The following is a 24732-nucleotide window of genomic DNA, read 5'->3' as shown; positions in this document are numbered from 1 at the left end:
AAAACACACACGCACACGTACTTCCGCCGCCGCCACGTCCCGGCCCACTCGCGGCATGCGCTTCCGGTTCGACCGCCCGTCACGTGACCTATTTGTTTCCCACCTTTTTCCTCTTTCTCCTTTGTTCCCTCTTTCTCCCCTGTTCCCCCCGCCCTCTGCCCGGCCGTTACCATGGCAGCTCGGGGCGGCCGGCGCCTTTTCCATACCCCTCGCTCTTGCAGCGACCGCCGCTTGCCGGCCCGCGCGGAGGCCGCTGGGGGAGGCGCGAGGCGGGGGACCCGCGGTGCCGCCCGAGGCCTGAGGGAGGGGCTGTCGCCGTCCCCCCGCGCCCCGCTTCACCGGCCGCCTTCTGCAGCCGGGCGAGTCCCGAGGAGCGACCAGTCGCTGCCGAGGTGGCCTGTCAGCGGCGTGGTGACTTCATCCGTACCTCCTGCGTCTCCTCGGCGCAGAGGAGAGTCTCTGGGAGCGGCCGACCGAGCACCTTGCCTGCCTGTTCCCTAGGGGCTGCGGGTGCAGTGCAGCCTGAGGGGCCGCCGAGGTGCCTGGCCTGGCGTGGGAACTGAGCGTCGCACGGACAGAAGAGCCCTGGTTTAATCCTTCAAAAGAACTGGTTTCCAAAGCTAGTAGTCAAATGAGTTGGAAGAAGGAACCGCACAGCAAAATGTGAATTACAATTGGGAATTCACCTAACTTTTTAAGAACTGAACAAGCACAGATAAAGCCGTAGAGATACGCTCGTTATTGGGGGAGTGCTAAGACTTGAGAGCTAGCACACAAGTCTTGATGGCTTGCTAGGTGGGTACAAACCATCTGACTTAATACATGTAAATATTAAATAACACACGTTGCTTTAGAGATTGATGGACATACATCGTTGATTTTCTGCAATACTGGTGTATTTTGTGAAGCTGTTGTAATCCGTGTGCATTTTTTATGTCTATAACGGAGGAAGCACACTGAAAAATTTGAGGATAATTGAGGGATGGCCTTTAAGAATGGTTAAAAGACTGGAAAACTTGTGTCGCGGTGGAAGAAGCGAAGACCTGCTGACCTTGTAAGAGAGAAGGGTAAAGATCACTTGGTCGCAGACTATAAGTGGGCTGTATAGGAAAGAAAACAGTAATGGTAAGTGTTTCTTCAGTCTAGCAGTTTTAACAAGGTCTAATAGTTGGCATTTGAAGGAAATGAAAAGCCAAACCGGCAAGACATTTAGTTTTGGTACAATTTAATGAAGGTTGTTTAGCTACTCCATCACTGGAAATACTGAATCAAGATTTGATGTTGCTGTCTTCTCAAAATATGCTTTAGTTCAACCACATGAATTTAATTGAAGCGAAAATTAAGTTAGGGAAAGCCTATGGCCAGTGTTATACTAGAGCTAAGGCTCTGTTACACTCTATTCATAAAATACATGATTTCCATGTTAGTTGTCCAGTCAGTCCTCTTGCCAGTGAAGATTTATCTTCTCCTGTTGCTGCTACTTCAAAAGTATGCTGAGAACAGAAAGAAGGGTATAATCAGTCATGTCACAGCCTTTTTTTTTAATCATCTCCACTCTTTACTGCTGCTTTAGAAATACCTCAGTACTTGTAAACTATTAAACGTGATGGCCTTGTAGGTAAATCAGCAAATCTCATATCTGTCTGCCTTTGTGTTTTCCTTTTTTTTGGCCTTCCCTTCCCTTCCCTGGACATATCAATATTTTAAAAATTAATGAAGTGAATGGAATAAAACCAGACTATTCTTTTTCTTTTCATTTTTAATTCTTCTTTTCCATGTACTTTTCCATTTTAGCTGATTGGTCTCAGAGTAATTTGACCATTCTACTAAGTAAAGTTAATCACTTACATAAATGCTTTTTGTAAGGCCAATATATTACTTTAAAAAAGTGAAAAAACGTGAAACTGTACACTCAGTTTACATAGGAAGAATGAGAGAAAATAGAAAACATAATGCAGCATTATGCATACATAATGCATACATTCCGTATGAAGGGATGAGATAGTCTATACTTCTAATACAAATAAATAAATAAATACTTTCTACATCTAGAATAATCTTTCAGATTAGCAAATGTATCTGAAATTCAAGACTGAATGGAATTTTTGATGCAGGAATAATATTCATTTGATATAATTGCACAAATAAAAAGGGAGTGAAAGCAATTAAGTATAATTTTCTCATGAGAGTCTTTTTTTTCTCTTCGGAATCTATTGAGCAGACTTAAGATACGTAGGCCATTTTGCTGAAGCTGCTAGCATGAATGCAAATCTCACATGCTTTTAGTGTGTTAAGTATATAGGCAATCCATGTTTTGGATTATGTGATGGATGCACTCTGAGGCTTGGATCCTACAAGAGCAGAGCTGTGATACTGGTGTGCTGCTGGAAAGCGTGTGTTACATGAGTGAGGTTCCTACTAGCTAACTAGCTCCTTGAGAGCAACACAGAGCTATGGTCTGCCTCTTTTGCTTTGTGAAACTCCCAAATTGTTCATAGCTGGCTGAAGCTGACACCCGGGGTCAGCAAACAGCGAAGGTTCGCTGTGAATGTGTGAAACAGAGGAAGGAGAACATGCGGCAGTCATCAAATGACCGAGTTCCAGTTACTCTATTTTGGTCATGACAGGTCTGTGAATGTTGGTGGTGAAGAAGAGTTTCTTCTTCTGGAAGTCTGGACAAGTAGCTCTGTAAGAAAAGCTCTGAAATCACCTGAACAGCCCTGCCAGTGATCATGTTTTTGTATTTTATGTCATCTTGGGTCATATGTCAAATAGCAAAAGTGAAACTGTGTTGGATGATGTTAACAAAAAAATTTGTGTTAGTGGGTCATGATTTCACCAGATGCATTTCTGTCTATTTCAGCATTTCTCTGCAGATTTTATTAATACTTATAACAATAAATGGAAGTTGACTTTAGATGACATGCAAAATCTCTTTATTCCATTTGAATTTTCTTTTTGGTTTCACTTGCTCGATTTTTTTTTTCCATGTGTCCATCTGCTATAATATCCTTTTTTTCTGTCTTTCTTCTGTCTCTGCTTGTGTATGTTTTCTCTGTACATCCATTGTTTTGGCCATATCATAGCATATAGAATGGGTGCAGCAAATAGCAGTAATTTTCTATTTGTAAATGAGTTGAATAAAAAACATGAAAGCAACCAGCAAAGTGCATGAGCGTGGCTAACATCTTTCAAGAGTTTCCCAAAATTTTCAGTATTTTACATGAGAGTTCTCTGGTCTTCAAAGACTTTAAGGAATTAAAAAACTTAGTGCTTTTACTGCCATCTATGCCAGCACCATAGTCAGAATGAGAACTGTGCTGCAGAACATGGGATCTTTGTGCTTCATAAAGAAAGTAAAATGCAGGGTTTAGGCAGTTTCCATTCCTCAGTTTTAGTTTGAACAAGACAGAAAAAGGCACTATATTCTGAGAACTGAATGTCAACAAGTAACTTTCAAATAGTACTTACAAGTAACTTACAAGTGGTAACTTTCAAATGACAAGCCCCGTTATTAAATAGTACTGCTGTAGAAGGGGATATTTTTCCAAAACAGATTTCTCTAGAGATTGGATTTTTTAACATAGGAGATTATTTTTTTTGTTGTTAATTCATCATCTTATCTTTAAAATTTACAGATCCTTCCTACCCTTTATTTTTTTTGTTGTTAATTCATCATCTTATCTTTAAAATTTACAGATCCTTCCTACCCTTCAAATACTCTTCCTGCACACTAGCTAACTTTTGATCTAAGAAAGAATGAGTATGATGCTGATTCCTAAAGTGAGCAAACTTACAGGGAGAAGGGGCAGCTCCTTCCTTGGATACATCTACACGGAACTTTGAGTTCATGTTTTGTAACTGCACTGTGGTCTTAAGAAAATGCCTAGAAAATAGAGGTAAGAAACTCTAGTTTTTACTACCATTTCTCATATTGTGTATCCACCCATAATAGGATGAGACTGCATTTAGCCTGGCTTTTACTGGACTGAATCCTATCTACTTTTAGTCCAATGCATACGAAGGCAACAACTTCCCAAATTCATCCACTACAATTTCAGTTTCATTTCTGTGATTTCAAGGTTCCCATTTTTAAGAATTTTTTTTTTTTTTCTGATAGAAGGTGAAAGTAGGGATGCAGTTTTTACAGCTTAATAGTAGGGTATTTTTTATATAGGTGAAAGAGATATATTCTTCTCACCTTTTTACTAGCCAGTTTTCTACAGTATCCACCCTGCTATAGTAGTTTATAATAGAAGCAGCTGCTGCAGATAATGTTTTCCTGCTTTCCCTGGCACCTGAGTGCATCTCCTGTGGAAAGCAGCCACTGAGGCATCTCTCTTTCCTACAAAGAGGCTAGCAAATGAGAGCATTTCTAAGAGCAGGGTTTGGGTCTGCTTCCAAGACATAGGTGAAAGATAGCTAAGAGAAGCATGTATATTGTTAGTAGGTTTCAAATCAATTCATAGATACCTGCATCTCTGCTGAAAAAAAAAAAGGGGGGGGGGGCAAACAGAGGCAGCCGAGGACTTTCTGCTCTGCTTGTTTCTGCAGTAGGCATTCTTTTTACACTTCCAGGTCCTATTTTTTGCCTTTGACGCAACCCACTCCGTCAGGGCTGAGTGGATTCTTTCAATTAGCAAGTGTGGCCACCTACTGGGGAAAAAAAAACAATGTAAAATAAAATAAATAAACAGAATGTACAAAAATGGTATTACCCTAAGCACAGGTGGATAGCCAGCTAGAAGTACAACAAACACAAGAATAAAAATTCAAGTCCTAGTTTCCTGCACCTTACTATTACCATATAATTTTGGTGATATATGCGTTGTTCTTCCTTTGTATAAATAGTTCCCTCTTCTGACAGCATTATCCTTACACAGTTACTCCTATCAGTCAGATCAAATCCATCCCTGATTTCTAACACCTGCAGTTTTGTTCAAATGACAGTTTAGCCTTTACTAGATAGAAATTGCACCTGACATGAAAAGATCACAAGGCAAGAGATAACTGATCATTTTATTTTATTTATTAAACTACCAATAATTACTGCTTTATTTGGCAGGAGCACTCTAAACTTTTAAGTAACAACAAATATGACTGAAATATAAATGAACTGAACATATTAAGAGTTTATAAGAGTTTCTTTGGTTCCCAGGTGGTCAGAGATGTTCTGTATCAGCAGTGTTGTACGGCCATGCCTACAGCAGAAAAACACACCTACTTTTGGAAAGGGCACCAGCAACTGCCGCAGCTAGATGAGAGCTGAAGATAACATGGGTCACCTGGAGAAGATTAAGCTGTGTTTATGCGTGTGACAAGCTAGCTGATCGCAGTACTGACATGTACCATTGTCGAGCAGGCAGCCAGGCATCCCTACCGCCTGGTGGCCCGGCCATCAGAGAGCAATCACTGCCCAAACCTCTCACCTTCCATTTGTAGGAAAGGGTCCTGAGAATTCAGTTTTAATTTAGCTTCCTTCATTTTAAATCCTTATGAAACAAATGTTTGAACCGAGAATAAAATGGCAACAGCTGGTAATGTTTGTTAATTAATTATGATTAAGGTCTGTGTGTTTATCTAAATTGGTTTCACCATCATTGGACTATAGAGAATGGAACAGGATGTGATGAAATTTAGATATTTTGCTGGGAAGAAGAGGAGAGTTTACTAAGTGTCACCTGAGAGTAGAAGTCTTTGTAAGGCCTGAGGGGCTTTTAAACAGCGGTGAAGCTTGTTCACCCTGTCTTGCCCATGCTGCTTTTCTGATATAATCCACATCTGTTTCTAAAAGGCAAACACAGGGGTTTAGATATAGAATATATTGACTCATTTAAGACGAACAGTAAGAGCATTCACATGTCCTGATATATGGGTAGTGCTGACAGGCTTCTCTCTCACCTGCCTCTGTGCAGCTGTGTAGATGGGAGCTGCAGTTTTCTCTAGAGGAGCAGTCTCAGTATAAATATTTTATTAATGTGTTTATACATGTGACAGCATTTTCAAAAGGGGCTGTATTTTTTTATTAGAACAATTAATAAAGTTTTAAAGTTTGATCAGACTTTTGACGATGTAAGATCTTTCAACCCAAAGGTGACTCAACCCACCTGTCTGAAAGCTGGCGGATTTTCAAGGACTTCAAATAATTGGCCTAAGAAACCTACATCTGCAGTTGTACCTTAATTGATTCCTTATATCATGATGGTTACAAAATAGCCTGAGTGCAATTTGTTTCCTGGCTTTCTCCAGGGAATGCACCTTTTGGGGCCAGGGTCTCACCGTGGGCTGAGGGAAGAGGGCAGCGTGTGGGGCAGGCAGGCACGCTGTGCTGTGGTGTCCCCTCTCTCCTCTAAAATATGCATGACTCCTTTTTTTCCCGCTTTTATCAAAATGGGGACAATTAGACAAAATGTCATGCAAGGTGTCAGATCCCAATTTGGCTAGTTGTACTTATTAGTACAGTGGGTTCGGTTATGCCTTTTTTTTTTGATTGTATTGTTTAGGCTGGAAAGTTGCTTCCCACTGGTGATACGACTGAGTTGTCTCACTGAGGTTTTACCTGAGGTGAGTTGGTTTTTCAGGCACTCCTTGTGAAACTTTTGTAATGGTTTCCCATTAGTGATTGTGCTTTGAGACAAGCCCTAAAAAAAAAAAAAAAAAAAAAAGAAAAACAGTGAAACCTTGGTCATTTTTTCTACATCCCTTCTCTTTAGAAACTACTGTTGGTTGTTTTTTTTATGTTAATTTTTGTCACACGGAATCATAGATAATAGCTGGCAGGACTGTAAAACACTTCTGGCAGTTCTTTTTCACTCTGCATGATTAACAAAATTCACCATGCCTGCTTAGATGGGACTAAATAGCATTATCTTAGATGGTTTTTATCTGGTAATACAGTTGTAGTGATTGTTATTAGGAATTATTATTGCTTCTGATGGAGGTCCCTTCTTCTTTATCAAGGATGCCCCTCAGAATTGTGCCTTGCACTGGCTCTTCCACACATCCATGAAGAGTCAGAGGGTACTGAGATACAAACAGATCCCTTAAATAGCAGCTCTCCCTTTAAATGAGTAATTAAAAAAACACAAAACTGTGGTTAAAATAATTTCTGAAATTGCTTCATTGATGGCAGAGTTGTTCTGAATCAGGTTAAAAGTTTCTAAAGTTGATAAATGTAACACCTACTTTTCATGCAGTATGCGTGAAGAAGCTGTTAGCCAGCCATCTTAAAGACTGAAGCAGACAGTTAAAACTTAGCAACTCTCTTGTTACTTCTGTTGCTGGTTTGATAAAATTTAGGTTGGGCTACATTGACCTTTTGTTTAGAATATCATCATCTGCAGGAGTGTATGCGCATGTTTCAGCCCTAAGATGTCCTCATATTTTGCTTTTACCTCTGTGGAATCACGCTGGAATGGCTGCAGTACATTTTCTTTTCATTAATATTTTGTGACTATTTGGTGTAAAGTTGTTTTTGCTTTGTCTTTATGTAGCCTATTACTCCAACTAGTGTTCAAGTTTTGAAATAAAACAAATTTGGCTCCTAGTGTTGAAAGAATATTTTACAGCAGAAGAGATGATCCTGACATTGCAGCTCACTTGACACATGGCATAGAGCCATGTTCTTCACTTAGTGTAAGAACGTGACTCATACGCTTTTGTTTAAGAGTGGACCGCATAAGAATGCCCTTGGTAAGAGCAGCTGATTTCTTCATAGTCAGGGATAAAGGTGCATAGCTGAGTGATTTACACTGCAGCGTTTCACCGCGTTGTGGGTTATCTGAATTCTGAGGTTAATTCGTAGGATTTAATTAGCATGATTGAAATAGGAGAACGCTTGAAGTTCAGCGATTTTTATCTTATCAGTGACTTAACTTTTGCAATGACTGCTGAATTATTAATTTCATTTCAACATTTCAGTTAATAAACAGTCTTCTACCCACAAGTTTGGCTGCTTTCTTTGCTGATTACAGAGGTAAAACCTATAGAACGCTTAGCAAGAGAACTGCTATCTGAGAAGGTCCTGAGAAGGTTCAGTGTAATTATGTATTCTTTCTTACCTTTGGGTTGAAACTGATTTTGTGAATTAAAAAGTGATGTTTTGGGTACATCACACTATTTTGTGTGTATTCTTTACTTCAGAATTTTTTTTTGTATTCTGTAATCAAACAACTCAACAGGTCATTGGTGATTTTATCACATAATTATTGTTCAAATCTCTAAAAATAACAGTTGTGTTAGTAAAGTTTGCTTTTATGATGCATTTCATCAACTTGTAAATGAATAGTTTTCAATTTTACAAATGAAGAAGTTGAGGTTCAGGTCTCAAAAATAAGTCTTCAGGTTGAAACATGTAAGTCCTGTTATTAGAGGATGTTGAATAGGGCATTTATTAGGCATATACAAAATTAAAAAAAAACCCACAGGTTCCTGGTGTCCATCCTCACAAGTTTTACATTGAATGGATTGATTTGTTTAGCCTGTGCTGTCTGTTGAAGACTGCTTCACTTTGCATTATTAATTAAGTATTAACTGGAGGAAGGATTGGAATCTTAGTGAGTTCTCTAAGCTTCGTTTTGGATCTATTGTATTTGCTACTACTTTTTTTAGTATTTCTTTATATAACATTCAACAAGAGCGATAATAAACTCTCTTTAGAGTCCCCATTACTTTGATGAGTAACCTGAAAAATCAAATGATTTGAGAAGATGAAAATACCCTGTTTTGATGTTTTTTAAACTTTTTTTTTTTTTGTCTTGAAGTTGACTTAATTTTATGGGTAACTTCTATTGACCCAAGCCCAGTGTGTACAGTGGGAAAAAATTTTATCCAACCTAGTGCTAAGCTTTGAAAACCCTGCTGAAGTAATTTCTTAACTGCTAGACAATAGGTGGTTTTAGTCATAAGCACCAGGAGACTTCATTCCAAAGATGACATAACTATTATCATTTTCACACTGAAGTTTTGGTCATATTACAATTTGACTCTAGTTTCTAATATAGACTAAGAACAGAAAGGCTGCAGTCTGAAATTTTATAAATTACCAAGTGGAAAAACTTGCATAAAGATAAAAAGTTCTGTCTCACAGTATGTATTTTATTTAGCTGGAGATTCAACATGGTAGTGATTATTAGTGATCTTCTCTCAAATTGCAGTTTTGTTTTGCAACTTGGTAGATAAAATTATGTCAGTGTAAGCATGTAAGATCTCATTAGAACACTTATGATCAAACTTTTGTTTGTGTGTGTCAGGGGGTAGCCGTACTGATGTGTAAATAATTAAAATTTGCTGGTGTTCCTGCCTCTTGTGTTGTTTGTGATGTCTTTAGGCAGCTTCACTGAGAAATCCACTTCCTAAACCCAATTTTCAACAAAACATACAAGACAAAAAAGAATCTACTTCAGCAATCATCAAGCATCCTTGGACAGATCACATGATCAATCTTCTATCTTACCTAAGGGCTTCCATATAATTAATACTACATTTGGAAAAAAAGTCATCCAAGGTAGGAAAATTTAGTGTTAAAACTTATTTCTTCTAAATACAAGATAATCTGTAATTTATCTAGCACATATTCTATGCTTCCAACAGTTCCGGCTTAATATAAAAGTTATTATTATAGCAGTTTTTGAGACATAAAAAACTTTTTGAGTCATAAAAATGTACTAGTATCTTTCAGTTACAATGAGCAAACAAGCAACCAAGAACATTGGGTAGCTAGTTGGGCTTTTGGCTCTGTTCCAGTTCTGCATTTGTAGATTTCCTTGGAGAACCGTTTAGGTAGCTGACAACTTAGCTTCCTTTTCCCGGGTATTCTAATAGGTCTAATAAAAGATACTACCTTTGACCTGTGGATTTTTCCTCCATAGATTGGAGCAAATCACATATATATGTTGACCATGTAGCTCTTTTGCAAGAGTTATGTTCATCTCAGCTTCTGTGATATTTTTTTTTCCCTAGTCTTATGTCATTATGCTGTTAGTTTCCTGTAGATTGACTAGAAATGTGGTATCATTATTCCATGGTATTAGCATCTCCTCTAACAAGATATTACCTAAAATTAAGAAACAATCAAACAAAATGCCCATCCCCCTTACCTCCCCCAACTATGTATTTATTTCTTACTTTCCAGATGTCTTAGCTGGAGAGCTTATAAATCCACCAAAAAGTTTTGAGGAAGTGGATAAAGAATCCAAAGAAGGACATGATCCGTACATTTTGTCACATAATGATTGTTATGTGGGTAAGTTCAAAGGCTGATAGGGAACCACATAAAAAGTTCTAATATAAATAAAGGTACTTGTTCATCTTTGTGTCTTCAACACATATTGTATGCTATTTTTTGAGATATAAACTATTATTTTTTTACTACTGTATTAATATAATATAACTTATTTTTTAAAGTAATGATGTGAAAAAAATGCTTGCATGCAACTGAGATCTTGACCTGTTTTTAGAACTGTAGATGACTTTGTGGTGGGTGTATTAGACAGTATAAGAATGTAATGGATTTGGAAGCCTGATTTCTGCTGGGTGCGATTTGAAAAGCAAAATATTTCCAGGAAACTAGAAGCCCATAGATATATGTCCTGGTTGCTTATTGAGTTTGGCATTGTTTATGCCATTGAGAGCAATCTCAGGCTTAAAGGCACAGACTGAGAGCCCAACCTATTCCAGTACTTTTGCCTCTGGTTTCTCTCTTTTATCAGGATCCAAACAGAGTTTCAGGGCAGCTATACTTTGTGATAGGGAGCTCAGCATGAGGCTCTGGTAACAAGGAATTTCAGGCTGCTGACTGACTCTCTGGAATGCAAGTTCCTTAGTCTACAGCATCCTGTCTGTGAGTCTATCCCACAGCTTCTCTCTCTGCCCTTCTAGTGGGCTGTGCCTCCACTGCTTCAGCTGCTGGGCACTGTACTTGTGTGAAGTGATCTGCTCAGGGTAGTTACCCTTTATATCATAGGTTTGCACAGGAACACTGACGAATAGAAGAGAAGGCTCTGGAGAGACTTTATAGCAGCCTTTCAGTACCTAAAGGGAGTCTACAAGAAAGCTGGAGAGGGGCTTTTTACAAGAGCATGTAGTGATAGGACAAGGGGCTGTGGCTTTAAACTGAAAGAGGGGAGATTTAGACCAGATCTAAGGAAGAAATTCTTCACTCTGAGGGTGATGAAGCACGGGAACAAGTTGCCCAGAGAAATTGTGAATGTCCCATCCCTGGAAGCGTTCGCGGCCAGATTGGATGGGTCTTTGAGCAACCTGATCTAGTGGAAGGTGTCCCTGCCCACAGCAGGGAGTTGAAACTAGATGATCTTGAAGGTCCCTTCCAACCCAAATCATGATTCTATGAAACAGCACCCTGAAATGCAATAGATGTATTACTTTTGCTGACACTTCTATTTTTCCCAGTTCCATCATTTCCGCAGGCTGAGACTTATATTTCTGCTCTGTAAGATTAGTATTGTAATAAAGTTACCATTGTGCTAGTACCAACAGTTTTGTAGCTGTAGGCCAAACACGTAAGAAACTGCAATACAGATATTTCAGTTGTAATAATGCAAATTTTACATGGTGGCAGTTATGCAGAAGTAAAATTACAGTACTGTGTTCTCTCATTAAGAAATTCTACTACATGTGCTATTGGTAAAAATTTATACTATTGGTATAAATTGGTATGAACTTGTAATTTTGTTTCCCCTTCTCCTCACTTTAATGTTAGGTGTTCTAGTGGAATTATTCATTATCTGTTTCTATCTCCTTTGTAACTTCTGTCCACAAGATCATGGAGAAGCCAAGCCAAAACCAGACAGACAGCAACAAAAAGAGTCAACTGTGTGCCCCAGTTTTGAACAATAACATAAAATTCCATGCTGCCATACAGCCAGAGGAAGCCCTTGCTAGAAAGCATACAGTGAATAATATTTTTTGAAAGTTCTTATTACCATTCTTTTCAAAAGGTGATTGAAAAGAGCAGGAAGAAAAAGAAAGGCATTTTTTTCTGTGACAAGAAACATGTACTTGCAGCTCGCTTACACAGAGGACTTATGTGATATTTTTGTACATGAAACTTCATTTTACAGGCAAGACTGGCTTAACAGATTCATGACCTAAAAGGGTAATATTTTGTCGACAGTGAAGTCAGTGGCAAAATTTCTATTGAATCAACAGCAAGAGTATATCTGAAAGTGCAGCACCTCAAAACTTTTTTTTTTTCCTTTTAGCATTTTTTTTAAACAAATAATAAATTAAACGGTATACATCTCTGCTCAGGTACAGGCATTATAAAGTGATTTGTTTGCATGACCCTCACTACCTAGGCTACCTGATATTTTTTCATTAATTCTGTTGGGCTTGTCTTTAGTCAGACATAAAAGGACATACAACTATTTTACTACTGAAGCAGTTTTTGCTTTTTATTTTGCCTTTTGTCTTCACTTTTGACAGATTATTCCTAACTACTTAATAAACATGGAGAATGCAGATTAGTTATCTTTAATTGAACAGAATTGTTAGTTATTTACTTTTGTTTCTTCATTATTTTGTCTTAAGAATGAAGATTCTTAGTACATTTTTCTTCCTGAGGTGTTCTATACAGGTTGAAATGCTTATTTTGTCCACAGGGGAAGCTATAAATGAGAAGTATGGCTTGCCAAACTTCAGCAAGGCTTTTTTTTATGGAATAGAAACCCCTCACTTTAAAGATGGACAAAGTGTATCCAATCCTTAAATTGTCTCTATGATCTGCAATGGTAAGTTGCAATGAGTTAACTAGTTAATTGGTGCTGTGAGTTCTCAAGAAGAGTCTTCATATTTGAAGATAATTTTACATGTTGCAATGCAATCCTTAGCTATATTGAACTGAACAGAAAATGCAATGAGTAATTTTCAGAATATTTGATCCAAATCAGTTCTGCCGTAGTATAACAGCACTTGGCGTGTCTTTAGCATTACATAAAGACATCTCTGATTTAAAACAGCAAGATTTTTCAGTTACTAAATTCATGTTTTTCTTGCAGAGGAGTTGATGTTTCCTTCTAATGTATAATAATATTTTTTAATATTATTGAAAAATTGTTGAATATTGTTAAACAAATATGTGTGAGAGTTATTTGCATAATTTGTAGGAAGAGATCAGGAAAAATCATATTAAAATGAAGTGATGATTTCAAGGAAAAATTTCAACCTCAGCTTGGAAAAGTCCTTGATCAGTAAGTAAGCAAAGATACCTTCCCAGAACAAAATTCAGCCACGTTTAATGAGACTCCAGTATCTTTTTCTGTCTTGGGTAAGAATTGTAACTGTGTACTCAATGCTTCCACTGCAGCACTCAGTTACAGAGAGGGACTTTCTACTTGCCCAATCAGGCTGATAAGTACACAAGTTACTACTGAGGGCTGCATTGTGTCCATGTGGTGAAGTTAAGTCTTATTGTTTAAATAGTCTGTATCTGAATTGATCAGATTTGCTCCAAGCAAATTGCAAGCACACTGTAACTATTTTTTTTTTTTTCCCTGTCTTTTGCAGCTGAGATTTGAAAGAACTGAAATATCTCACCTATTGTTTGGGGATTTTACCATTTTACTTAACTCTGACACTATCTTTGGTCATCTTTGTTACATCACCTGTATTCTCACTGTAGTACTTCCTTGGAAAAGAACAAGGTAATAAGTTGTGTTACTATCTAGCAGCATGTATCAATCTTAGTTGAATTATAGCACTTCATAAACCTCAGGTGATCTGGAACAGCTTTTTGATTTTACAAAACAATACTTACGAAGAACTACAGTATTCCTAATGTGCAGTGTGGTCAGGATCCAGCTGTGCTACAAATCTGGGGTTCCTGAATGTATACAAAGACTGTCTTTGCAGATGCTGTAGATTTCTGCAAAGTTGTATCTAAAGACTCACAAACAACGCTATTGACTTTGGTAGCAAAATTTAGTTTTAAGCTCAAGATCACAGACCTAAGTGACTGTGGAGAGCTATGCCCATAGTACCTGTAGGGAGTGAACACAAATGTGAACCTGTTTCCCCTTCACTGTGTCCTGGCTTACTGTGAAGTAGACCTGGAGTGTGAGCAACATGAGGCAGTCTGATCAGTCAGAGAATATGAGTTCCAGTGCAAGCTCAAACCCAGCGCTGACACTACAAGACAGATACAAGCTAACTTAATTTTATTCAGTGAATTTTACACCATCCATGTCCTGTGTGTAATATGAAAATGATAAAAGGAAAATACACATAGTAGTTTTTAGATTACAGTGCTTCTATATCTGTGTGGGTTTTTTTGTGTGTTTGTTTTGTATTTTAGAACAAAGCACTGATTCTCTTTTCAATTTTGATGGAGATTTCTGATTCATGTAACAGTTTTAATTATGAAACATAATTAAAATGAACATTACGTCTTTTTCAAATAAAGAAAGAAGCAAGGAATTCCCTAGTGTCACCAATAGTATCTTAATTTTCTGGTAAGTAAAACTGGATCAAGTTTTCAAGGTGGATATTGGCTTGGTTGCTGATTTCAGTCGACACACAATTGCATGTGAAAAAACATGTGAGATGTGATTCAATTTTTCCACTTTAGCTGAAAGTAGTATATTTGGAGACATTATTTCAGTTGGAGATGTGATTTGTCCTAAACATTCCTATTATTTGACTAGTATGTTATAAGGACTTTTCTCACACTTTTTTTTTTCTTGTGTTAGGGATTGGAAGGGACCTCAAAGGATCATAAGGATCATCTAGTCCAATCCCCATGCCAGAACAGGACCACCTAGATCAGATCACACAAGAACACGTCCAGGCGGGTTTTGAACATCTCTGTCACTGTCTTCAAAAAAAAAAAAAAAATTTAGCATAGAATATTTTTCCTTTTAATGAGTTTTTTTCCTTCAAATATTCAAAAAGTTAAGGTTTATGTTTGGTTGTGTTATATTACAAACAGAAAATGTTCTAAACAGGTTGATAAAGGGATGCTTTTCTGGAATGGCAACTTTGAAGCAACGTACTGATAAAAAAAAATTCATATGAACTGTGTATCATTCCTAATTGTATAACAGATCATCACATTTCTTTAAGTAATAACATGGGATTTATTCTGGCTATTAATAAAGTATTTGACAATTAACAAAGAAATGTGCTTATTGACAGTATAGCAGAAACTATCAATGTTCCCTCAGGCTGTACTTTTGGAATGTTACTCCGTCCAGATGAATATGGTAACGTCAGGGGCAGAATAAAATCTTATCTTGTTGATGAAACTACGCTGAAGTAAGTACTGTTGGTTGTGTAGTACATGGTTTTCCTAAAAGATTAGAGGCAAGGTACAAAAATTTTATAGTGACACTAAATTTTTGAAGCGAAAATTCGAGAAGAATTGAAATTGCTAGTGGAAAAAAAAAAGGAATGTCAGAAATAAACTTTAGTTTGAGGATGTTCATGGTTTTTAATTTTTTTTTTAAGCCTTTATATCTGAATGTAAACAAAATGAGAAATGGCAGAAAACTTGTATTGACATCTAGGTGACAAAGTTAAAATGGCTATTTAAATCAATTATGTGTGTTTCCTCTCATGATTTTTCCAGCACTTCTATAAAAAGAGTTAAAATAACAAGCAATAGATTTTTGAAGGTAGCAGAGAGACAGAAAACAGAATGAAAATGAAAAGTTTGTTGTCATTATGACAAAATTTTTAAAACTAGTCAACTCAGTAAGTGTTGGGATTTATGGTGTTTTAATATTATTTTTAATCACTAAAGAATACAATGAATGGTTAGGCAGCAAAAAATGTAAGTGACTCAAAGTTAATTAGTCAGGACCAGAGAGGATTTGTTCGAATTCTGCATAAGCTTTTATCCATTCTTTACTATGTAGGGTAATAAATATTTAAAAAGTGTAGGTATGCTTGTCCTATAAGGAACAGCAGAAGGAACTGAATAAATATATTCATTATTAACAAGTAGAAAATAATGCATGTGTGTTGCTTTTAGAAGGGGGTTAGGTGACCCCCTACAATAGCTACTGCTACTGCTATTTGTTATTGGACTGTGAATGAACTTCTTGCGTCCTAGAAGGTGACCTTGGTGTCTCAACTAGATGAAATTGGATGAAAACTGTAGCTCAGTGTGCCAAAAAATATTGATAAGGTTATGATATGTAGAAAGTGGGAAGTGTAACTCAAAATAGTACATAGTCTTTCTAGAAATCAATGGTATATACTTATCTGAAATATTACATTGACTTCTCCATTGGTTCTTTTAAGTATCCTGAAATATGTCAGACTGGGAGTGACAGATTATTAATATATGTTCTTTTGCTCTTGACTATCTGGGCATCAGGTAACTCATAGCTGTCAGAAGCTTTTGGAAGCAATGGATAGATTTTTGAAGCTGTATTAAGATGTTCCAAAATTTTTGATATTAACTGCATATGAGTAGAGAAATCATCATATGGACCATTTGATCTTTTAATGAAATGGCTGTATCAGATGTTCAGCAGTACTGAAACTCAGCATCTCGAAACTGAATTGAATTCTCCTTTTCCTTCAGACTGTAAGCCATTTTTTGAAATGTCCGATTACTGTATATGCGCAACTAATTGAGCAAGTGTTTATTATTATAAGAGTTGGCGATCTTCACTGTTGTGTTCCATGTGAGTTCCTCTCTGGTAGAGACAGAGAGAGAGCTGTCTTGACTGCAGCTCAGCAAAGTGTGAAGAAAGCTAACTATGAGAGTTTTGACGTGTTACTAGAGGCATTCAGGCATTATGATAAGGTTAGTGCTTTTAAAAAATGTAAATGTAAAGGAGTGTGTAACATTAGCACTCCTGTGCAATGGAGATACAGACATGAAGAAACACAAGCATAACAAGGCAAATATAGATGAAAACTATAAAGACAAGGTAACTTCATAGTTATTTCTAGGTTTAATATACTGTGATATGCTATGGAATTAAACACAACAGTATTTGGAATATCCAAGTTAACAGCAAGCAAGGGACTTGTGAGCAGTAATAATCAGTGTTTTTTGCTTCTCAAAATTTGATGATTCTTCTAAAAAGACATACAGTTGAAGGGATTATGTTCATATTTTCTTCCAAGCTACACTTTTTGACTGAATCGCCAAGCACCAGAATTTCATATCTTTTCTTTTCTCTCTAGGAAAAAAAAAATATAATTGACATTTCATATATGACATTAATTGTGATGTATACAGAATGATTGATGCCTCGCTTTCGAAAGAAATCTTAGCTTTGCCCCAACATTTATGATTAGATTGTTATCTTGTCACAATACCCTGTCACACTGACTTTCTCTTAATCTCAAAACACTGTATTCCTTGTTGAAAATTACTTATTGATACTTTTATAGTCAGATTTTTAATTTCTATGTTACTCAGGATTTCTTTCTGTACTTAGCAATGTTATACCTCCAGAATAGTGTGCTCGTCACTATATATATGTCTCCCTATCTGTATATATAAACATATGAGTGTATGTGTTCCTTTTGGTGGAGCCGTTTTATAATGGCTGTTATAACTGATTTATTTTATTTATAATAGAGTGGTGATGAAATGATAGACAAGGATGTCCTGTGCAAGTCCTGTTTTCACCTTAATATGAATCTGGAGTATGAGCTCCTGGATTCTTTGTTTGACTGTTATGATTTGGACAAAGATGGTCTGATTAATTATCTGAAGTTGGCAAACTTTCTGAATTGGAAAGACAAAATGGCTATTAAAGAGTTTGAAGAAAAAATAAGTACAAAAGATATATGACTTAATACTGGGAAATTGTGGAAATGATCTTGTTCTTACAATAACTACTGAAAAAACACTGCTGATGTACACTAGGTGCTCCTTTAGGAGAGTAGGATTTAAGGAGTGCATTTAGTCCATGCCTGTCCCCAGCAGAGCCTCAGATACAAATGTATTTCAGAACCCTGGTATTCTGTGTTGCGTGTTGAGAATGTCCCATAAATCAGGAGAAAGTGAAAAATCTCATTGTCAGATATGTGATTAATTATATTATGCTATCTACTTTATAGTTTTTCAGGGATTCAAACAATGTTTTTGCTTCTTAGTTTATAATGTGTTGGTAATAAATCCTGGCTTTACTGTAACATTTTTTTATAGCAGAAAAAATAGATGCTCCTGTTCTGCCTGAAGACACATAGACAAACGATGAGCCACTGCTGAAGCAGGGAGATCTTGTGTTAAAAGAACCAGGAAGCTCAGAAAAGACACCCAAAACACTTACAAGATGAACAGATCATGTATTTGGAAATTATCAGACAATTTATTCTCAGTATAATGCTGTAGTCGGTGGTCTCCCAACAGCCTGTAAGTACAGTGAACTGTGTTTCTCACTTCTGAGCATTATTTAAGACAAAATCAGGAACAAGTTTAAAAAGTGTTGCTACTAGCTCTACTAATGTATAATAGTGAATTAATTTATCTAAACTAAATTTGTTTAGGATTGTGGTTTGGATGTTTGGCATGGTTAATACGTTCAAAATGTGGAAGTTAATCTCGATGTCTTTGAGAAATTATGCTAGTAATTTTAGGAGAACAATGTCTTCTTGGAATCACCGAAAAATGTTTTTAGTTACAAGTACTGGATAAGTACTAGAATATTACTGCAAGATTTCCTGTTGTCAAGCTTCATGATGTAGCTGAAGCTAGGAATTCTAAAAATATGAAAAAAATAGATGAGGAAGGCCAGGTTGGATGAGGCTTTGAGCAACCTAATCTAGTGGACGGTGTCCCTGCCCATGGCAGGGAGGTTGGAACTAGATGATCTTGAAGGTCCCTTCCAACCCTAACCATTCTATGATTCTATGAATAAAATTATATCCATTCTTATTGAACCTATGTGAGATGAAGTATCAAATTTGTTCTCATTTCACACAAAATGTGTTCTTATTTCACACAAAATGTTTTATTCTTCCTGACTATCTTTCCATGCTACCTGTTGATTGATTTCCACAGGTTATCCTGTGTGTGGTGTTTCGATTAATCGTTCAGATATTCCTGCTTCTCAAATTTGCCGCATCAGTGACAGAACTAATTATGGCGATGAGGCCAATGCTTATGCATTATCGTTCCCCTCTGTCTTCAGTGAAGAGGGAGTGGTAAAAAGAGACTTTTTAAAAACAAAACCAAAGGCAAAGGTATAGTGCATTTCTTCAGAATGGTTTTCCAAGGTAAATGTACTTCTAGTCATGTGGAAGTGGAAAGTCGTATTATCAAATAAACAGGTTATAGAACTTATTGTGGCAACATTACCATCTTTCTTTACATCCATTCAACTATCTAAAAAAATATTTACTCTTCATATTCAAAATTATTCGTAAAGGTTGTAGACATTAATTTTATTGAGAACCAACTTCAGTAAGTAATATAAGGAAGTATGTCAGGTTGTTGCTACTCACATGCTTAAATGATGTGTCAAATGAGGGTTGGTAATTAATTTAGGGCTTAAGATCTGCAATGTGAGAAGAACAAAGTGGTTGTGAAATTTCCATCCTTGCACGTGTTCAAATTTCTGAGCAAGGTCCCAGGCAACATAATTTAATGGTAAAGTTTGCCCTGCTTTGATTATGTGGTTGGATGGATGATCTCCAGAGACCTCTTCCAACCTAAGTTATTCTATGATTCTATGAGTAGGTATCTTAAAAAGCCACAAAAGATTTTTGCAGGTGTGTAACACTAATTTCTATCACAGAAGGATGTTCAGTGGAAAATTTTACCCAAAGTATGTCTCCTCAAACAAACTTGCAGGTTTTGCTAATGGCAAATTCAGCAAACTGCTTGAATATGCCTTTTAAGTGCTCTGCCGAGTCACGGTCGTAGGCTTGCATCTACAAAGGACTTGTGCAGTGATAGAGGGTATAGAGAGTCACACACTCATGCTGTGCCATCTCATATTGAAGAGAAAGATAGGACATGAGACTGTAGGGACTTACTTGAGGACTCTAAGTTTTTTCTTTCTGGTGTCTCTGGGGGCTGCTATCACATAAATACTAAAACAACTTTGCTTCTTTAGTATTGTTCACTCTTTTGCTTCTACATTTGTTTGCATTTTTCTAATGAAAAAATATGAAGAGATAACTTCATTACCTGAAATACAGTTTGTGAGACAATTGTAAATGTGACATTCCAATCTAAAATTAAAAAAAAAACCCTTTACAACCTCTCCCTCTCTACGAGTCATTATATTAAATACTCAGTCGCATTTAAAAGTAGATCTGAAACTGAGTATATATTTTACAGAAAACAATGTTGCTAATTAGTGTAATTAGATGTAAAAGGTGTGGTGTCATGTTCTAGACTTTTCCATAAAACGGTTTGTCAGAATGTTATGTACATATATATAATGTGGCCTGAGATGTCATACTTCATTGTAGACTATACAGGCTGTACAGAGTTCAGTACAGAACCACCTCTGAATTTCAGAGTTCAATACAGAACCACCCTATACTCATGAAGCGAACTGTTCCAATATTTTAGTGATGATCTTTGATTTATTGTGATATGAAGCATTAACATTTTCAAACATGTAATAGCTAACAAAATTATTATATGAAAGCCCAGAGTCATTTAGTACTACCAGCTTTTGTATAGGCTTGTAGAAATGAATGCAAATTCTGCCCATCAAACAGTTTCATGAGGTGACTCTTCATGTTACAAAATAGCAAAATAGTTCCAGGGGCTGCTGTTTTCTTCACTGGAATTCATCCGAGTCTGTTGAAGAGAATAGAAGTTATGTAATTGAGTAATAGTGTGTAATCTGTATTCAATGTTATCATGCTGATAATAGGTATGGGTCAGTTTAACCCTATCTGTACACTTAATAGTTTGTGGTTTAGTCACTGGTTATTTTATGGCTGTTGATGAGCCAGGAAAGAGTTGTATTTTAATACGGTGAAGCCGAGTTAGGAGAGCATGCAGTCCTTTATGGTCCCTGCAGTGATAACCTGTAATAGAATATTGCTTCTAGTTTAACTTTTAAATTTCACATTAGAGCAAATCTGGTTTGTTTTCCTCATGAGCAATATTACTGATTTAACTGAAACAACACCTGTGCCTAAAGAAACAAAATTTAGTCTGTGTTTTCCTCCTGTGATTTCAGCTAGAATAAACTGTCATAGATTTATTGGCTAAAATAAAGCTGCAGATTTGCTGTACTGTGGATCAGGCCTATATTTATAGAAAAGACAGGGTTTTTTAGAGAAACATGATAAATAAGGTTGATTTGACAGTATTAAAGGTCTTACTTTATCAAAGCATGCATAAAATCTCCAGGGCATATATGTAACACACACACGCACATTAAAATTATAGCAGCCAAACGTTTGCTAATACTAACAAAAGCACAAGTCATGCCAATATTCTTCTAAAGCCACCTTCCTGTAATGAGTCAACAGGTCAATGTAACAAGGCATGCAGCAGGAAGCATCCAAGTGAAAAAACATAGAAAAAAAAATTCTGCTGAATTCTTTGGTTTAAAACTGTAGCAAGACCCAAAGTTGATGTGAACCATTTCATTTTAGTCACTTCACCCATTTATCTGTACCAACTGAAGATCTTACATATAGTATTCTTGCTGCGAAACGCAGACACTAATATAATCTGGTTTATGTTGATAACTCTAAACAGTAAAAATACAATGGATAAATAGGACTTGACTTACAGCTTTTAAAAAACATTTACTTTTCCCTGAATCTTCTGCGTGTAATTTTTCCAATGTTGAAATTGTGTCAACATTATTAACTAAAGACAATTTTGTACACCACAGCTTTCATCCCAATAAGATTCAGATTTACTTAAATAGGAAATTCTTTGGTTAAGGATGCAGGATACAGTCTGTAGTTTTTATTTAAGAGTGAAAAAACATTCTTTGACAAATAGCAATTGCTAATATGTGTAAAAGCCAGACTCTAAAGGAAATGCTGATCAGAATTACATGAATTTATTATTTTGTAGATTGCACGAATTTTCCGCAACTTTGGTGTGAATGTTTCAGATGACAGATTTGAAGAAATATGAAAGCAAGCCTGCATGAAACTTCAGAAAAAAGAGTTTTGTGTAGAAAGCAGCAGGAATGTACTGGATAAGATACATGGATGACACACAAAAAACAGTAATTCTAGTCTTTGGACATTGCATTTATTTAAATTGACATCAGCTATAATTCTGATGCTGAATACAATAGACATTTGCAATAATGTGTGTTTACAGAGCTGAAATTCACTGTTGTCTTTCTGAATAGTGTGTTCACCGCATATGTATGAATCTCACTGCTATCCTTGCAGTTAGTAGGAACTGATCGCCATAGGAATAAAAGAGGATACAGCATGTTTGTAAATAGCATGCAAATATTTATCTTATATTCCTTATTTTATCTTTTTTTACAGTGTATCTAAGTCTAAATAATAATACTTAGAGCATGAACGCATTTTGCATTTTTGAATTTATTTTTTTTCTCTTATAAGCAGAAGGACACTTTGAAAGTACTTAAGATAAATGTTTCAGATATGCAAGACCTCTTAAAGACTATTATCATAGAATGGCATCTTGCCTTGCTTCTAATGGTCTGTGATTTCTTGTCAACAAAGTGGTAGCTAACAGAGATCTGGTTGTGATAAGTTATTTGGCAGGTTTAAAAATTTGTATGAGAAAGTGCTTTACAGTAAGATAGTAAGGAAAATACATAGTCATGGGTGTGAGATCTGAAGTGTTATGAAATAGACTGGAGGAAACAATGGATTAAGAAGTGCAAAAATAAATGCCCAGCTGTGTGGCAGAGGGCTCATATTCTTTATGCAATCCTACAGCTATTAGGTAGTAGTATTCAGCTTTCACAAACAAGGAAAAAAAAAAGATATTTAAAGGTGTATGTGCACATTATGTAAAAACACAGGGTAGGTAGTCAGAAAAGTTTAGAGGGTTTTCAGAGAACTAACTGTTCACCTGTGACCAATGCAATTTCTTGGGAAGAAGGATCTTCATGAATGAAAAGCACTTAAGGATCTTGATGGAAATCTCAATGAATATATATGCAGTCCAATAAGAATAAACAATGAAAAGCAAGTAATACTAAAATCTGCAACTGTGAATTGGAATGCTCACTCTTCACATACAGTACTGAGCTTAGTATAAAACGAATGGAGATTTTAGGGTATTGGCAGTGAGAATAATTACTTCTGAACTTTTTCAAATGAATTGAAAAGAAAAATCTTTGCCCACTGTGATCTAAACATACATTTCACACCCCTCCTAAATCCTGGCCAGGGACTGGTTGTCAAGCTATTGCCTGTATAGAAATTATTCCAAAGTGTTCTTTCGGCATGTTACTTTTCTCTGAAGTTTTTTTGATCCTGCAGCATGTTTTCTGAGATACAGTGAATATGGATCTAAAAGTGGCAGACGGGAGCTTTCTCTGTGCTGTCAGTTTATTTCCCCTAATAACAGTATTGTGAATGATGACTATAATTCAAACATGGAGGCAGGGGTAGATTTAAGATGTTTAATACAATTATGGGGCAGCTAGCACAAACTGAGTCAGTAAGGCACTGCTGAGTGCAGCAACCTTGTGACACATAGTTCTATGCTTAATGCAAACACAGTCCCCCATGACCTGTTTTGCTCTTGTAAATGCACTGAGTCACATGGATTTTATTCCAGTTTGCATGTTGTGAGAACAGAACGTGGTTCAGTTTGTACACCTGGACAGTCTATGTTTTCTTTCATAAAATGCTTTGGAAGTGTTGGATGGAAGATGAACCCTAAGATTAAACTGGTTTTGCTCAAATAAATACTCTGTTTCAATGCCACCATGGTACATATAGCAAGGTAAATTGTTAAGCTGCTAGTGAGAGATGTTTATTATACTGAGATGTAATTCTTCCTCTGCATAAATTCCGCGAAAGGATCTAGCCACCTTTTACGTCTATGATAGGCCTAGATTAGTGTGAAAGCTCGTGCTAACTCTGTGAAAACAGAGATTAGATTCAGTCTGTTAGCTTTCTTAAATGCCAGGTCTCTTGATCTAGGGCCAAAGTTAATGCTATCTGCCAGTGTTCTTTCTGTCGTTCAGTTGCAGTGGGAGCGTAGAATAATGCTATCCCTGTACTTATTGGTCTTCTTTTTCCAGTGGATTTATACGGGCCACAAAACAGCACTCATACAGTGATTCGCTTGAAGTACCGTACTGCTCAAAGTCAAATGTGAATGGATTCCAGACTTCTGATCTCTCTATAAGCATCTCTTTTGAAGTTCCTTATTTGCACCTTCTTTAGAATGGAAAGCAGTACAAAGAGTTTCTGTGGAAAAATGAGCTAATGATTAATTACCTCATTTGAATTGGACTTAAATTACAGTTAAGATAGTAAAATGATGGGCTTTTTTTTTTTTTTTTTAGGTCTGCTTTTTTCCTTATTCTACAGGCAGGGAAACAAAGGCTCACATCACTATGTTTTAGGACAAGTGTTAAATGCGTTTGTAGCTGTGCAGCTGTCTGCTGAAGACAGTAGGCAACAGTCCCTGCATACATGCAGGCATATAATTGTCTGTCACAGACCTGATTTTCTTTTCTAGTTTAATCACATAGGTGATTAAGTAAACCAGTTAACCCTTGTTAAACCCTTATCAATGTTTAATACATCCTTGCTTAAGATGGTACACAGTTCACCTCTATTGCTTTGACATGAAACCTAATACCAGTAAGAGAGATA

General features: G+C 36.6%; 1 protein-coding gene across 1 annotated transcript; it reads left to right on the top strand.

The window, feature by feature from the left end:
• The first annotated feature begins 171 nt into the window (after nt 1–171).
• EFHB (EF-hand domain family member B) lies at nt 172–22126 on the top strand. The gene is given in 15 exon segments (XM_086615154.1): nt 172–423; nt 2499–2617; nt 7548–7635; nt 9329–9392; nt 9395–9505; nt 10133–10243; nt 12621–12713; nt 12716–12749; nt 13125–13208; nt 15151–15218; nt 16623–16771; nt 17558–17768; nt 18134–18337; nt 18986–19167; nt 21983–22126. Coding segments are annotated over 15 exon segments (1914 nt in total).
• Nucleotides 22127–24732: the final 2606 nt, after the last annotated feature.

This window comes from Tauraco erythrolophus, chromosome 7 (genome assembly GCF_009769465.1).
Source record: "Tauraco erythrolophus isolate bTauEry1 chromosome 7, bTauEry1.pri, whole genome shotgun sequence".
NCBI classification, from domain to species: Eukaryota; Metazoa; Chordata; class Aves; order Musophagiformes; family Musophagidae; genus Tauraco; species Tauraco erythrolophus.
Note: the sequence above shows the minus strand (reverse complement) of the source record. Positions and strands in the feature narration are given on the sequence as shown.